Source organism: Lolium perenne, chromosome 3 (genome assembly GCF_019359855.2).
Source record: "Lolium perenne isolate Kyuss_39 chromosome 3, Kyuss_2.0, whole genome shotgun sequence".
In the NCBI taxonomy this organism is placed as follows: domain Eukaryota; kingdom Viridiplantae; phylum Streptophyta; class Magnoliopsida; order Poales; family Poaceae; genus Lolium; species Lolium perenne.
Genome location: NC_067246.2, coordinates 84601772 through 84618325, shown reverse-complemented (window position 1 = coordinate 84618325; position 16554 = coordinate 84601772). Strand labels below are relative to the sequence as shown.

General features: G+C 45.2%; 2 protein-coding genes and 1 long non-coding RNA gene across 4 annotated transcripts; all 3 read right to left on the bottom strand.

The window, feature by feature from the left end:
- Nucleotides 1-219: 219 nt before the first annotated feature.
- On the bottom strand, nt 220-16371 carry LOC127341750 (probable uridine nucleosidase 2). Of its 2 annotated transcripts, none has more exons than XM_051367676.2 (7): nt 16233-16371; nt 1986-2101; nt 1841-1900; nt 1361-1651; nt 1055-1151; nt 679-786; nt 220-557 (listed from the first exon to the last, which is right to left on the bottom strand). In XM_051367676.2, the coding sequence occupies exons 1-7, from the start codon at nt 16294-16296 to the stop codon at nt 310-312; spliced, it is 984 nt and encodes a 327-aa protein (XP_051223636.1). In that variant the 5' UTR covers nt 16297-16371; the 3' UTR covers nt 220-309. The 2 variants fall into 2 exon arrangements, with proteins under 2 accessions (XP_051223636.1, XP_051223635.1); XM_051367675.2 differs by lacking the exon at nt 16233-16371 and adding an exon at nt 2238-2411.
- Nucleotides 4275-5223, bottom strand: LOC127337967 (2-alkenal reductase (NADP(+)-dependent)-like). The gene has a single exon (XM_051364274.2). The coding sequence runs from the start codon at nt 5088-5090 to the stop codon at nt 4440-4442; it is 651 nt and encodes a 216-aa protein (XP_051220234.2). The 5' UTR covers nt 5091-5223; the 3' UTR covers nt 4275-4439.
- LOC139838443 (uncharacterized) lies at nt 9409-10983 on the bottom strand. Its single transcript, XR_011755024.1, has 2 exons — nt 10338-10983; nt 9409-9880 (listed from the first exon to the last, which is right to left on the bottom strand). It is a non-coding gene; the product is annotated as an uncharacterized lncRNA (long non-coding RNA).
- Nucleotides 16372-16554: the final 183 nt, after the last annotated feature.

The following is a 16554-nucleotide window of genomic DNA, read 5'->3' as shown; positions in this document are numbered from 1 at the left end:
CTGAACTATTCTTTATCATATACTAATTTTTGGGGAGCTGTTTGGTACTGAAACATATCAGTATGTTATCCTGACTGATAACTCCTGGAGAAAACATGACAGTGTCACTTGTACAACATACGGTTGTTTCAGTAGTACATTGAGGATTGAATCAGACTATAAGCTGGATCATATGTTGAACTGCAGATGTTCAAGTCTTGAACTACAATAAAAAGAGTGACATGATTCATTTCATTCCCATAAGTTAACAATTACATAATGTAACATTGACTAATATATTCTTGGTCGCAGCATTGCGAACATAATGTTTTAATCATCCATGGTAAGCCTCTGCATCATGAGCTCCACAACAGCAGGAGCATCAACTGTGACGGCAACCTTCACGGTTGGCTTACCGGTCCACGCTGTTATCTCCCCATACGTTTTCTTGGTATTGTCGAAAACTGTTAGACCTTTCGTGATTCCATCTGTCTGAACCCTCACCACTCCTTCCGTGTAAGTCATCAGCGATGGATTTACGGCAGCAAGAAGAGCCGTTGGATCATGAAGATACACTCCTGCAACCATTTCATCAGACTCGCAAAATCAGTCATTCATTCTCTTTCTGTCTGCTAGAACAATGTTAATCATTCAGTTTTTCATCTTCAAGTATGTATATCAACCCAACTTACTGTTTACCTTTCGTGGAGTACGCGTCCATGTGGTAATCATAATAAAGACCCAGTATCTTGCACAAGTAGCAAGCATATTTGCTGTCAGACTGTTCAAGCTTCTTTCGGTCAACATCTGCAGACACGGTGAGGGGAGCGACATGTCAAAATATGAGGTGTTGTAATACATGGAAACTGCTAGGGTCATATGTAGATTCATCCTTCTTTATCGAAAAGATGTAGATTCATCCAACCAAATGCGATACATGTATGCATCCTAACCGTCTGTAGTCGTTCATGATTACATTTTAGTTGAAATAGTACCATTGAAGCCAAGCAATAATTACATTCATGTCTCTCTAAAATGTGCATCTCAAAGAATATCTTGTAAGCTAGAGGATTACCAGAAAGAACTACTTGGTGAGTTATGTTTATTCCCACGGCCAATATATCAGCTCCACAGGTGAAAACTATATCAGCAGCGTCAGGATCGCCAAATATCTGCCAATAAACATAACCAGTGATGAAGGCATGATGAAGAATTCTTGAAAGTGCAGCATGGAATATGTAAACCAAAGCTGTATAGAAAGATATCATAATGATCTCAAAATTTTCCCTGGAAGCTGACACCACAGCTTATAATTTTTGAAGGTAATGAATTATGTGTATCAGCAGCGGAAGAGTAGTGTTTTACAGGAGGAGCGACTCACATTTGCCTCGGCTGCAGGGTTGACGTTCCCATTAACTGAATACGCGCCACCGAGAATAACAATCTGCCCAATCTTGCTGGCGAAAGACGGGTCAAGCTCGACAGCCAGCGCAAGGTTGGTGAGCGGGCCGAGGGCGACGACCGTGACTTGTCCAGGGTAGAGATTCGCCTGCTCGACAAGGAATGCAGCGGCGGATTGATCGACCGGCTTGCCGGCTGGTGGGGGGAAGTTCTGGTTGCCGAGGCCGTCTGAACCGTGAACAAAGCTCGCGATCCGTAGCTTGGTGGCTTTCTGAATTTGTTTGTTGGTTTCAAGAGCGCATACAGATTCAGTACAGGTTAGGAAGGACTTCACTCTATTGGTTTGCCTTGTGAATGAGATGCTACTCCACACACACATACACTTCAAAAGTAATAAAGCATCCTTTATCGAAAAAAAACACACATATACTGATATATTGTAATTGGATCAGTGATGTACCTTGACTGTTACATGGGATCCCTCTGCAACGGGGATGTCGGTCCTCCCTGCAGCCTCTAGCTGAAACAACAAATTGACTTGGTAATTAACACCAGATTCATTCAGATGGATCCATCAAGACTGAAGTCCAAGGAAGCTGACTGACGAGGTGTAGCGCGTTGCGCGTGGCGAGGGACGTGTAGACATTGCCGAAGATCGTGGTGAGGCCAATCACCTCCAGCTCCGGCGACCTCAGCGCCACGAAGATGGCCATGGCGTCATCTGCAGTTCATCGATCGATTCGCCCATTGCGATGCAAGCTTCGATTGGTTAGTCCGGCCGTCCGTGTCCATTCATTCAGACAAGGGAGGTAGGGTAGATCGACAGCACTAGGGGAAGAAGATGGATGGATACTGACCGATTCCTGGGTCGGTGTCGATGATGACCTTCTTCTTCGGAGACGGTGATGCGGCCATCGACGACATCGCTCGATTGGATTCTTGGATCGGGCGCTCTCAAGAGGAAGAAGATGCACAGTTGTACACGTCTCCCTCCCAAGGCAGTGCCGCCGCGGCGCTGACTCCTCCCACTCGCTCGCTAGCCAAGAGGGCGGTTGTTGCTTGCTTGCAGCCTTGTGGAACCACATGGTCTGCAACGATGAGTAGTATATTTTACTTCAGAAAAAAAAAATTGGCGTTCAAAATATTTTCTCTATCATCTGAAGGTACTCTATTCCATAGTTTTTATCCTGATTTTAGTTACTCATGAAGGTTGCTAATCCATGAGGACAGTCTAACAAACAATTAGTGTATACATTATTTAAAGATGAAGATTGCTAGTCCATGAGGTGCGGACCATACACTTCACATTATTTTCTCTCCTTACCCGCCCAAATCATCGTCACAAAGCATCCACCACTATATTGAGCAAAAGCAATATTGTAGGTTCGAGTTAGAGATTCTCAGAAATTCGAAAAAAAACACTTCTTCAAAAATGAAGAAAGTTCAATATTAACCGTAGAATTATCAAGAAACTTTACTTTTCGTCAAAACTAACGTTCCTGAACTTTTGAAAAAAAAAATCATATTCATTCTAAGAGAGAAAATGCTTACATGGACAATGATTCTCAATAAAGTTTGGTAAACCAAACATAACTAGAACCGAATTTGGATCAGGCGGATCCACACAGTTAAAGTCCCCATCCCTTTTGTCAAAATTTTCATCGGAAGGTTAAATCCCCAAACCACTCAACACACAAGCCGCAATGTCAACTCACTCTACCGCCACCAAGTTGTCAACCATCGTTGTCCCACTTGTCCACGTCGATCGAGCTCATTTTTCATATCCTCCACCCCTCCCGCTCGCACACCAGCTCGTCTCCATGCACCCACTCGAAGGACTGATGCCAATCTCATTGTCGTCTTTGCGCGGAACCATTATTGCGTTTGAGACAGGAATTCCACAATCAATGCATGCCGCCATGCACACGAGAGGGGGTAGTGGAGGGGGCATCTAGGGTTCTGTCGAGTGGTTAAAGGACGACGGCGTGGCGCGTGGGGTAAGAGGAGTAGCGGTGGGTAACTAGGGTTCCATCGAGTCGCCAAAGGAGGGCAACTAGGGGTGATGTCATTGTGCCTACCTACTCTCGTTGTACACAATAACTTGCTACACTTTTTTTGCGAGCAAGGAAAATGGCATTAATTCGGGAACATTACAGAAGGTCCCTGAAGAAAACAAAATTACAGAACAACCCTTATGCACGTTGACCATGCCGACGACACACCGGAGTTGTCGGTGGCGCGTCGCCGCTGCTTCTCTTGATGCCTTGGATCGGCAGCAATCCCCTAACGAACAGGAAGTCGCCGAGCACCGATCGCCTCTGAACTGCATCATCTTCTTGTACCAGACCTTCAGTTGCCGACACCGCCATCCACGGCCACCAGCAAGGGGAAGTCGCCCCACAACACCTCCGCAGAGATGCGAGCGCGGGGAAGGCGATAGATCCACGGCGGAGCTCTTGGGAACGCCGTCAACGGAGGGGAAGTCCACCAGCAGCAAACACCAACCTCTGCATCACCGCCTCCAGACGCCGACAACCGGAACCCTAACCACTCCTACACTATATACACGGCGCGAAACGGGGATCCCCCGACCTCCCACCGCCGGAGGCCAAGAGATCCGCCGATTCGGCGCCGATGAGGTGGATTGCTAGGGAGATCTAAAAATCCCATTCCTTCACTGAAGACGGGAAAGGGGGTTCCAAGGTCCCGAACTGGCTCCCTCTGCTCAACTTTCTTTTTAAGATACGAATGTATCTACTGTAGTAGTAAACATTAAAACTTAAGCAAGCGAGCCTTTTTTAGGCCTTTTTTTAGCAAGCGAGCCTCTCACTACGGTAATACTCTCAATCTCTCATGGATGTATTTGGACTGAATATGGTCTTGGTTCATGCATCCATACAAAATGTCAAATTCCATTTTCTTATGCTCTCACACAAAGTATCAAAATGACCACAACTTAGTTCCGATGGGACCTCAAACTAGGGACAATCTCTGAATGATTTGTTTATTGCCGATTCACGATCGATTTACAAACTCTGAATGATTCATGAGCGCGCTAACTAAGCCTGTGGTGTAGCGATGCTGACGACCTGCTTGCCGACGTTGCGGCCATGGAAGAGTCCGATGAGCGCCCTGGGCGCGGCCTCCAGCCCCTCGGCGACGTCCTCGACGTAGACGACCCTGCCTTCCCTGATGTGCGGCACCACCCAGGCCTCGTACTCCAGGTACACGTGCTTGTGGTCGGGCTCGATGAACCCCTGCATCCGGATCCTCTTGGTGACGATGCACTCCAGGTTGCGCACGCCGGCGCCGCCCTCCTTCTCCCCCGGCGTGAGGTTGTACTGCGAGATGAGCCCGCACACGGCGATGCGGCCGTGCGTCCTCATGTTGAGCAGCACCGCCTCGAGCATCTTCCTGCCCACGTTCTCGAAGTAGACGTCGATGCCCTCCGGGAAGCGTTGTTTCAGCGCGCCGGCGAGGTCGCCGTCCTCGGCCTTGTAGTTGAACGCGTCGTGGAAGCCGAACTTGCTCTTGATCAGCTCCACCTTCTCGTCCGACCCGGCGCTGCCGACGACGCGGCACCCCGCGAGCCTCGCGAACTGCCCCACCAGCTGGCCCACGGCGCCGGAGGCGGCGGACACGAACACCGTCTCGCCGGCCTTCGGGGAGCAGATGTGGTGGAACCCCACGTAGGCGGTGAGGCCCGGCATGCCCAGGATGCCCGTGTAGTAGGACAGCGGCACGCCGTGGTGGTCGGGTTGGATCTTGGCGAGGAGCCCCGTGTAGGGCGGCTTGATGACGCTGTAGTCCTCCCACCCCGTGATACCCCGCACGAGGTCGCCGGCGGCGAGGCCCGGGAGGGAGGAGCGGACCACCTGGGAGACGCCGAACCTAGAGCGTAGGTTGATTTTTCCTAATGTGTATCTATGTACATCTCCCTTTTTATTTTTTGCGAATAGGATACTGGCATTAAAAGAAACATCGAACAGTACAAAGCAGCCTAAAAAATCAAAGATTACAACGAGATCTTTAAGAAACCCTTCATCTTCAACCTCCAGACCGTGCCAACGACGCGTCGTCGCTGCAAATCACTACTAGTTGATGGATTCAATCAACGTAATATACAAAATGTTTGAACAACCATCCATCATATACCTAACCATTTATAATTTATACACATGATAACTCAGTTTCTCAATCATCATCGGCCTCCACAATCGCTTCACAACAACATAGCTACAACCAACCGGTACGAGTTGGCACAGCCAAAACAGAGACGGGCCAGCTCGCCCACCGAATGATATCACACAAGCAATGAGGATGCGGCAGCAGGAGAAAAATCTTGCTAGTCAAGGAGGTCCTAGTATGAGTGAGACACGCTCATGGCTTCGGCGATCCAAAGGGAGACACGCTCACGGCTTCGGCGATCCAAAGGGAGACACGCTCATGGCTTCGGCGATCCAAAGGGTATCACCCACTTGTACACAGCCAGGTTCACGTCCGCCACTCCAACAGGTTGTATAAGAGAAGCAGATGAAATAGGAGCACCAAACATTGATGCAGCTGGTAATCTCAACGGATGTGTTCAAACTAGAATCGCCAACGCACGCGACTCGTTAAGCTGTAGACAGAAAAAACAAGATTATAGGACATGCACTGCAAGGCCCTATAAACTGTACATACGATGATTCCGTCAAAAACCATGAACAATCAACATGCTACAAGCTAAATAAGATTCGGTACACAACCAAATTCTCCACTGAGGGAAACAATATTTCCCAGGTATAAGAAATATGCCACATTGAAAAACAAAACTCCATACACATATTCCCATGAATATTTTTTTACGGTGGGTATTTGAATCCATATAAAATAACTTGACTAAGGAAATGATAAAAGATCAACAGTCAACTCAAATTGTATGATGCCCGTGGGCTCGGCTGATAAGATATAGTTCTAAGCAAGCTTCTAATCACATAGGAGCTTGATGCTTGCTTACTATTCTTGTAAGTAGAATGCAAAAACACAATCGCAAACAAAGTACAATGCAAAAAACAGGGGAGCAAACAACAGAGCTCACATACGCACCCACATGGTCATAATAAATCCGCCACACTAAAAAAAACTTCATATAAATAGTCTCAGGTATAATTTTTCCATAGAAAAATAACGTGATTAATTAATTAAACTAATAATTCGCATAGTGCTTATATGAACAAGAAACAAACAACTCAACAAAATGTTCTCTAATAACTTGAACCATGGAGGAATGCGAAAGATTTTTGGAGAAATAGGACAATCGTCAAGACCTAGACAACTATACCTCAGCAGTTGCTGCATACTCGCCACTTAGCAATGCGACGTGTCCTCGCTTGAACTCGAAAAAAAATCCCCTGCTTACTAACAACCTGCATGTACCAATAATTGCTAAATGCCCTCATGCTTTTTCTACCATGGCTAGCCTTATATCCACATACAAAAAGGTAAAATGTGTAAAAAGGAGAGAAATCAAATGGCACAGGACACATGATAACAACAAAAACTAACGCACTCAGCCTAGAATGATCCCTTGAATATAGCATGTTAACGGTACCTAGCATGTATATACTACCTCCATCCCAAAACTTAAGGCTTCTATTATTTTTAGAAAGTAAAACTATGTCAAGTTTGACTAAGTTTTTACCAAAAATCATTAACATGCAAAATACAAAACTACTATCATTAAATAGAAGATGAAATATATTTTCGTATGGTATATACAAAATATTATATTTGTTGATAGATTGTTCTAAAAGTTTGGTCAAACTTTACTTGGTTTGACTTTAAAAAAATATAAGCCTTAAGTTTGGGATGGAGGTAGTAATATGCAAGCACAATAAAGATTCTTTTTTTGGGACAACAAGCACAATATATATGATAACATGCTCTATCCGGATATGGGAGTAATGTGTACAACACGAAAACAATTCATGTCACAGACCCTCAAGTTTGATTGTGTATACATTTAATTAGTGCCTCACATGCAACCTGATGTGATGTAGAACATGCAAAAGAAACTCGTATCTATTCACTGTCAACTCAAAGCTAACTGATCTCCCTAAAAACACATCTAAATGCAGAAGTGAGCTTATATGTAATATTTCTTTGAGTTGCTGTCATATAGTCAAAAAGAAAACAAAATTTTCCCTACAACCTCAGCAACAACACTGGCATTTACCAAAAGAGAAGTGAACATCAAACACTCAGAAGATCAAAACAACTTACACACAAGCTAAATTCTCTGCACCAAAGACCAGATCGGCTCAAACCAAAACGTGACAAACAATAGGATTGATTCTCCAAAAAAAAAAAAGGATCATGCGGCTACAAATCTGTGCGGCAGATGGACGGATTAGTCTCACCCATCAGCAGAGCATCCCGTATCGCTCGTCCGGCTGCCTGCACAAGAAAGAAGTGGTTTTTTTTTCAGAATGGGCAGAAGAGGATTGGGGGATAGGGGATTGGTTGGGGCACGCACGAGCACGACTCATACAGCCAGCAGCAACTGCGGTGGTCAGACGCCGCTGGACGGCTCCACCCGCAGCGCCGCAGCGTCCAGACGCGCGAGGAGCCAGCGGTGAAGGGCGCGCGCACAGGGGGACGGAGCGGCGAGGACGGGGACGCGGAAGACCACCTTCTCCATGGACGACCTGTCCAGGGTGGCAGCGGCGCCGATGATGCAGACCCACATCAAGTCGAGGATGACAGCGATTCCTGCCGGACGGATACATCTTCACCATGGATGACCCGTCCAGGATGGCAGCGGCGCCGATGATGCAGCAGGGCAGGCTCCTCTCCTCTCCTCTCCTCGCCGACGAAGTCCAAAGTCACAAGTCACGCGATAGCCGACGCGCGGCAGGGTGACCATGGACTTGTATAAATAGAGGTTGTTTGGAGGGAACGCTGCTGGGCGGGAAGTTTTCGATCCTCTCTGCTAGTTTCATTACTCACTGTGATGTGCTTGTTGGGGAGTTGATGAACGGTGAAGATGCAAAATGCCACGGATCACTGTGGTGGATCATCAGTTTACTTTGCATGCAGGAGTAATTGTCCACCAGAAGTAATTGTCCACAGAGATCGAGGTCTCAAGGTGGACAACCAGCCATTTAATTCCGCCTCCTAAACTTCCTCCCTGATTAATTTAATCAACCATTTACTCCGCCTCATAAACTTCCTCCCTGATTACTTCATTTATTGGTTATTGCAAGTCCAGAATCAAATCCGGTGTATGGCGCGCGTATTTGTTTTGGAGCAATGCTAGGGCATTGCTGGTGAGCAGTGTATTTCCTACTATTGTCCGTTGATTTGATACCGATGTAATCTTGATGGATCCTTGCTAGCACCAAAATAATCTTGGTGGATGGACCAACTCAACCGGGAAATCAATATTGGCCCCCCTTCGTGTAACAAGTTTTGTTCCAAGATATGCAAAAAAAAGAGTAAACATAATAATGATGTGTTGTGTCTGTACGGGCGAGAGGAGGAAGACAGGTCGATGGGTGCTAATCAACGCCATATGGGCATATGAGTACGGGTACTAGTGTACAAACTCCATCTCACCTAGCTATCTACTCAATATTCTCCAGCTCTATATCGGTTTTGCAGGGAACAAATAGCTTGTACCTTTCATGCGATGTTTGCTCCAGATCGGTTGCAAATTTCAAAACGCATATAGCCCCAGCGGAACATAATCTGCCTGCATACATACCAAGAGGTGGCCTCACTTGCTGCTACTGAAGCTAACTATCGTTCAGGTTTAGGCTAGATATATAGACTATCTAAATTGTTTTTTTATAGCAATAACTTCCTAAAAAACCATGGAAATTATGAGAAATAACACTAGTCAACAGATACATTGTTAAGCTAGTTAAGGAATAAAATAGTTAAAACTCTGGCATGAACTTTGCCATTTTCCGACGTTTAGATCACAACAAAATTATTGAACAATACTGTTAAAACTAGAAATTGTAAAGACAAGAGACAATGAACAAACAATCTGAAGTGTGTTCTTTATTAATGGTAACCAAGCCTTATATACATGGGGAATAGTCCCCTTCAAAGGAGGCAATGGTTCAGAAGCATCGCTTCAGGAGCAACCAACTAAAGGGGCATGGATTATACCCTAATTAACTGCTAGGATTAATTATTTTACAAATACACGTGCATAAAGTCTTAACTCAGACATCACAACGCCAAAAGCTAACAAGAGCCCCTTAATTGTATTTGCAGCACACGCATGAATCAACCCAAATAGGACCAGGTTCTCAACTTGCAGACATAACGAAAACAAAGTCATCCACTTTCTCTGTCCAAAAACAAAGTCACTGTAAGACACCGCCACCCGCCACCACCTCCTCCAACAGCCGAAGGAGGCTACGGCCAGCAGACAGCCCCACAAAGGCCAGTGAGGTTGCGGGACATCTTCTCTCCACTTGGTTGTGTATCTTCTGATGGTTGGTTCCTGGAACGCACAGAGCATATATAAGCAATAGAAATATCAATTTATTCAAAAAGCAATACTTGTAGACTCAAGGCAACCAAAATGAGTGTCTTTATAAGAGATCATACATAGAGAGAGAGAGGGGGGATACTGCATCATAATAGATTCTAAACATCAAGAGGTAACAACTTCATGATGTCACAAAACATACACAAGAGCATGAAATTGACCAAAGAAAAGTACCAGGGAAAATTCTAACCTCAGCAGCAGCATAACGAGATACTATCAGATGCAATTAGTGCACTAAGATCAGGACAACAGCTAGCAACTAAATGGAACACTTTATAATCCTAAATATTAGGAACCAGAGCAGTACTCGTCAGCCAAAACCCAGACTGCCAATTATCATATCAACATCTTGATCCCCAGAACACAGAACAAGCACCTAGAGGAGATAAGCGGGGAAGCAGAAGCTTACCAAAAACACGTAGACGTAGAGGAGAACCATTGCTCGCTGATGTCACAGCAAGGTCTACAATTGCTCATGAGGGGCGGGAGGCTGCAATGAGCACAACATCAGCACCACAACTTGTACCAATGTTAAGACACAGGTTAACATCCATCAAAATAGCAATTAAGATTGCAGACAGAAAATATAAGCAAACTAGAATCCTACTTTCTACTAGAAACCTACTTTGTTTAGGGGGCAAGTATATATGTATGTGTTACTCTCCCAATGAAATTATTTTAAGCCTGCTGTACTAATTGAAATGACACCCAGAAATAAAAGATACATCCAAACAGAGATGGGTTGCACTCCAAAAGTTCACAGGCAACAACTCAGTAGCACCCAGAAATACATATACAGATATTTACATCATTATTAGTGGAGTAGACATCAACTCATGGCATCGCACATACATGCTATATGTTGGCTCAGGGACAGCCAACAGCGATGAAAGCATCAGAAAAATTTAAGTCTCAGGATATCAACTAACTCAAGCACACAAAACAACTTCTTAACACATGACCTCGACCATCTAACCTATCACACATGATCAACAAAAGAATCATTCATGAACCTTACCTGAACACCATCGTCCACACAAGGCAATGCAAAGCTCATGTATGTATATTTTCATATATAACACATTATACTGAAACTCGTCTACTGCTTCAAGCATGGATCCCAAGATGTTTCCTAGGGAATATACAAGGATTACACAAGTAAAATTTCAGTGCACAAATCAGGTTCCTAAGTTTCTTCAATAGTGATAACATGATTCAAAAAAGAAGTTCATTTACACACAAAAAAAAAGGACCAAAGAAAAACAAGCCAGTGGCAACCAAGCAATTACCTGCTCATTTACATTTTTTCTTGTAAGTAGAGAATAATTGGAAGATTAGACAATCACAAGTTACCTAGCAACAACTACCTAACCACATTCATGTAAGTAAGCAATGAATCATAGGTAATAGCAGCTCCTAATATGCAGATTTATAGCTCAAGTTGAACTTAAGTTCCAAACTCTTCACCAGAAACACACAATTATGCATCCATCCATTGTAAAAATTGGAATTAGTAAAACTGACACTCTCAAGCACATTCCTGTCAATAAGGAATGACCCATAGGTAATAGTAGTTTGTAATATGCAGATTTATAGCTCAAGTTGAACTTAAATTCAACTATACACCAGAAACACACAACTATGCACCATCTGTTGTAAAATTGGAGGATCACAGTAACATTTCCAATGCAAAAATACACCCGCATATCGAAGCTTTTCCAAGTAAAATTGTTGGAATTAGTAAAACTGGCACTCTCAAGCATGCTAGCACCAGTTAAACTGGCACGGTGAATAGAGCTAAAAACATCAATCTCTTTCTTCTTCCCACATGAACGAAAAGAAACAGGGTATATCAATGACACAAGATGGCACACATGAGGACCGATCCCTGACCATACCTATGCAAACTAGGACATATCTTGGAGCAGAGAAGAAGAGCTAACCTGAGACTGATTGTAGCCCTGATTGCACCAGGACACCATCCATGACCACTGCCAGTATGACCATGCAACAAGTGGTGGGCCACAGGGGCGCATCATTGTTCTGCAAAACACACACACACACATGTGACTTTTAGACATGAGAGTTCATTCACAAACACAAATGAGCAGATTAAAAAGTCTTTGGTTTCAATACCTCGGGCATCTAGATCACCTCGTACTTGCAGGCGATGTAAAGGCTAGAGCAGAGGAAGACATGAATGATGTTGTCATAGAAGACCACACTTCCATGTGATGGCTAGCTGCAATAAGAAACAATGGATTAGGACGACAGAAAGTGCGGGTAATGTAGAGAAAGATAAAAAAGGAGACTTAGTAGGACAAACCACGTGATTGCTAAAAGAGCTAATGCATTTACAAACAGATCAGCAATCATGAAGTCTGTATATCCAATAAGGCAAGCAAATTCTGCATTGATGCCAAGTGCAATACATAAACAAAAGCTTATAGGACCAAAAGGAGGCACACATTGCTAAAACTTTATGCTTCTAACTAAAAAAGCTGGAGATCCCTAGCTTAGCACTAGGAGGCATAAACCAGGATATTACAGGACACCCAGCAGCAAAAACAAAAAAGAAAAAATTAGACACCATAAGAATCAGCTCCCAGAGCAAATTTCCACTGCAAAAGAGCTAATGGTAGCAAAGATAGAAAGACTGAAGCTCCATCACAAATGCAAGAAACGATCCAGCTGAAGAACCAACATTTAAATGGCCTAAGCATTAGTATTCAAGAAAATGTTAAATCTTTAACCATTATGAACTCTACTAAATGCAACTCTATAAGCGAAGGTAATGGCAACAAAAATACACTAAAACTGAAACAAAGAGTAATGGAACATCAAAAGATCTATTATGATGAAGTAATTTCAAAGATACCAAGACAGAGCTATTTTCACCTTATTTGAATTTAAGTGTGTGATGTGGGGGTGTTAGTTTGGAAAAAAAAGAAAGAGGTTATACAAATACTTAACCAGTTGTTGTTTGTGAGTACTAGTAGGATGAAATCAACTACTAGCTAAGAGTTATCTACTGTGTCATTGTTCAATGCTGGATTATCTTTGGATTATAAGCATAATGTTTCCAAAGTGTACTACTTTAGCAAAACCGTATGCTTTTAATAAAAAACGACTTAACATAAGGAAGAATAAAAGATAGCTTAAAGGACTCCTAGCCCAACCAGAAGAGAAACTAACTACAAAGAATAAGAAACCGTTCCTAAAGCAAATCTCCACTGTAGAAGAGCAAAAGGAAACAAGAATAGAAAGGCTGAAGTTCTATTTTTTGTCCATCGCAAATGCCAGAAACAATCCAGCTGAAAGGACACTCTCATGGCATAACAATCAACACTTCATATTAGAAAATGGTTCAGCTCTACTAAATGCAACTCCAGAGGCAACACAAATACACTAAAATTGAACCTAAACCAGCATCTTATTGCAGACACATTTACTCGCGTACGTACGGACTTGTGTTTCAAAAAAAAAGTGTGGGTTGATGTGCTAGCTAGATCCATGTACGACTCACGGGGTCAACCAACCATAACTTGAAAATGAGCATGCATTTGCTCGATCATGTAACTGAGAATGCATCTACATGACCTGTGGACTTTATATGGAAAAAACTTGTTAATACCCTCATGCCCTACTTCATAAAGTAGTAAAAAAAATCTTGTTATTCGTGTTTCAAGTGGCGGCAGGATTAGTTTGTGAATTTATGTTAACTATGGCACTTTTCGATAGTTTCCGTTTAGACGCTTCTAATTAAACCTCAAGCTGAAAGGCTAGACTCTAGGTGTATGCTCCGCTGAGAAACTCACGACACCGAATGAACCAACGGAAAGTACATACACAATCATGCAAGAGAAGATGGTTTGCGACCATTTTTCTGGCGATTCAAGGTAGCGATTCCAGAGAGAAGATGGTTTGCACTTTGGTAATGTGTTTTTCTCTTTGAAATGTGAATATTTGATTTGATGCATGTGTGTGGTCCTGATGCCCAAAAAAGATAAAAAGATATTGACTTTTTGATGAACTTTTGATTACGTAGGCTGAGCAAATTAAGCCAGTTTGGAAGTTTCATTTTGACATGCACGTGCATAGCGCGGGTTGAGCAAAACCAGAATCGATGTAGCTAGCTAGTTTGGTGATTATCTTAACTAATAATAATCCATGTTTAGTGGCTTTGCCTATGCATGCATACGAGGTGTACTGACAATGTCAAGGTGGAATGGTCTAGCTAGTTGTGGCCGTATGTACGTAAGTACACTGCCAGCAGCAACGTAACGAAATGGCTGTCTAGATGGCTTGTTTCATTTTCTTTTTCCTAGCAAATAAAGTGCTCCTCTAGTGGGGATACCGCTTCGTCCTCGGGTCGCTCCCCCACGGGCGATGCCAAACCCTAGCCTCCCTCCACCCCCTTCCCCCGTCCTATCCTGTCGCCGCCAACGGCGGAAGCCGTCGGGCAAAGCCCGGGCGGTGCCGGCGACGGTGGCCCTTTCTTTACCCGGCGTGCTTCCTCTCCAGGCGGGGCTGGCGACGAGGCGGTGGCGTGGCTCCTTGGTCACGGGACGGCACGGTGGCTCGGGGCGGCGCCTGTCTGGCCCAGATCTGGGCCCTTCGGGCTCCATCTAGGTCTGGGCAGGCCGGCTCCCTGTCCGGCGGTGTTCATCGTGGCGGACGTAGGGGCAGCTAGAGTGAGGGTGGCGATGCCAGCGGCGCGTATGCTGCAGCGCGGAGATCGGAACTACACGGGCTCGGCTGGGCTAGGTGGGCCTGATGTGATCAGGTCGACGTGTTCGGTCAGCGTCCACAGGTGGCGGTGGAGGCGGTTCCCTCCGACGTGGCTGCTGACGTGCTACCTCTCGCTGCCGGATGGCCCGTCTTGTTTGTGATGACCCCGGTTCGTTGGTCACGGTAAGACAGCGGTGGTGCATGCAAGGCCGTGGTGGCGCGAGGTGGTGGGGGGCGAGCGTGGTGGAGCGTCCAAGGCGGGGTTACGAGGGTCGGGAGAAATCCCTGTCGATTTCGCCAACACTGACGCGGTGACGCCCGCGGGCGCCACCCTTCCTTCTTGAAGGGTGTTGGGTGAAGACCTGTTTTGCTGTCCTTGCGCTTACCGGGGGAAACTCTAGGACCACTCCGGGCAGCAGCGACGTCATCGTCGCATCCCTTCATGAAGGTGTTGCTTGGTACGTGGGGCTTCCAAGTGCTAAGAATGTGGTGGAAATTCTCCGGCGAGCGTAGCAGTGGCGAGGTATTTCCGTTTTCGTCGATCCGACATTTTCGGCATTAGTTTCTCTTATGTTTCTTTTGTGTTTTATTTTGGGCATGTTTGTGTTGTTTGCCCCAGCCATGGACCCTATGTTGTATTGGTTGTGTACTATTATATTAATTAATATAGTGGGCGAAAACTTGTTTCGATGAAATACTCCTCTAGTCTTAGCTGAAATAGTAGCTATATAGTGACGGATGGATGGAGTGATAGTTCTTGGATCCTACAAGTATACTTTAGGTACGTACTCATCTGCTACGTGGCAAAGAATTAAGCGACGCGATCCAACATTGATTCTGTCGGTGTGGGTCAGCGCAGACAGAGCATGCGCGCCCCGACTTCCGTACGTGATGCATGCAGCGAGATTAGTTTGGGCCTGAATTTTCCGATTCGGATGAATTGATTGTTTTCCCAATCGATGGGCGGAGTTGACTTGTGTCGTGACCGCGCCGGCCGTGAAATCCATACGCGCGCGTATACATGCAGCCAGTGATGGATACAGTACGTGGAGGAAATGAAACAGCATACATGTCGCATGGAGATGGGGCGCCCAAGAATTAACCTACGCATATACTAGTATGTCGCTCCATGTATGACACGTATATATTAATTCCACCGGCCGGCAAGAGGAGCAAGTGGTAATTAACTGGAATTCGGAGATTAGTTGCGTGCGTGCGCGCGCGTGTACAGCTGAGAGCAACCAAGGAAACAGATCGAGAAAATAATAATAGGGGCCGGAGACTGGCCAGCAATTAAATGCGCGCATGGCTCGGTAGCTAGCTGGAGCCAGGCTGGCATGCGTACGCACGCGCGCGCCAAAGAAGCGTCCCGAAACGTCGGCGAGTCGACACGGCAGGTCCGCGCGCGGGGCGATGCCACTGCCAGCAGAGGAAAAAAAAAAAAAGGAAGGACGCCACCGCCAACCGTTTTCACCCTCGCTCTACCCGCTAAATTGCAGCAGCCCGCACTCCCAAGACAAGGGAGGTAGGGTAGATCGACAGGACTAGAGGAAGAAGATGGATGGATACTGACCGATTCCTGGGTCGGTGTCGATGATGACCTTCTTCTTCGGAGGCGGTGATGCGCCCATCGACATCGCTGGATTGGATTCTTGGATCGGGCGCTCCCAAGAGGAAGAAGATGCACAGCTGTACACGTCTCCCTCCCAAGGCAGCGCTGACTCCTCCCACTCACCCTAGCCCAAAAAAAAAAAAAAAAAATTGGCGTCCAAAATATTTTCTCTATCATCTAAAGTTACTCTATTCCATAGTTTTTTATCCTGGTTTCAGTTACTCATGAAGGTTGCTAATCCATGAGGACAGTCTAACAAACAATTAGTGTACATTATTTAAAG

What these genes read in the sequence shown, in the direction of transcription:
- LOC127341750 (XM_051367675.2), bottom strand. Translation starts at nt 2,304, where the DNA reads ATGTCGTCGATGGCCGCATCACCGTCTCCGAAGAAGAAGGTCATCATC. An exon ending in CGACACCGACCCAGGAATCG is followed by an intron (nt 2,102 to 2,237) that starts GTCAGTATCCAT and finishes GATGAACTGCAG; the next exon opens with ATGACGCCATGGCCATCTTC. An exon ending in ACCCTGCAGCCGAGGCAAAT is followed by an intron (nt 1,152 to 1,360) that starts GTGAGTCGCTCC and finishes GTTTATTGGCAG; the next exon opens with ATATTTGGCGATCCTGACGC.
- LOC127337967 (XM_051364274.2), bottom strand. Translation starts at nt 5,090, where the DNA reads ATGCCGGGCCTCACCGCCTACGTGGGGTTCCACCACATCTGCTCCCCG.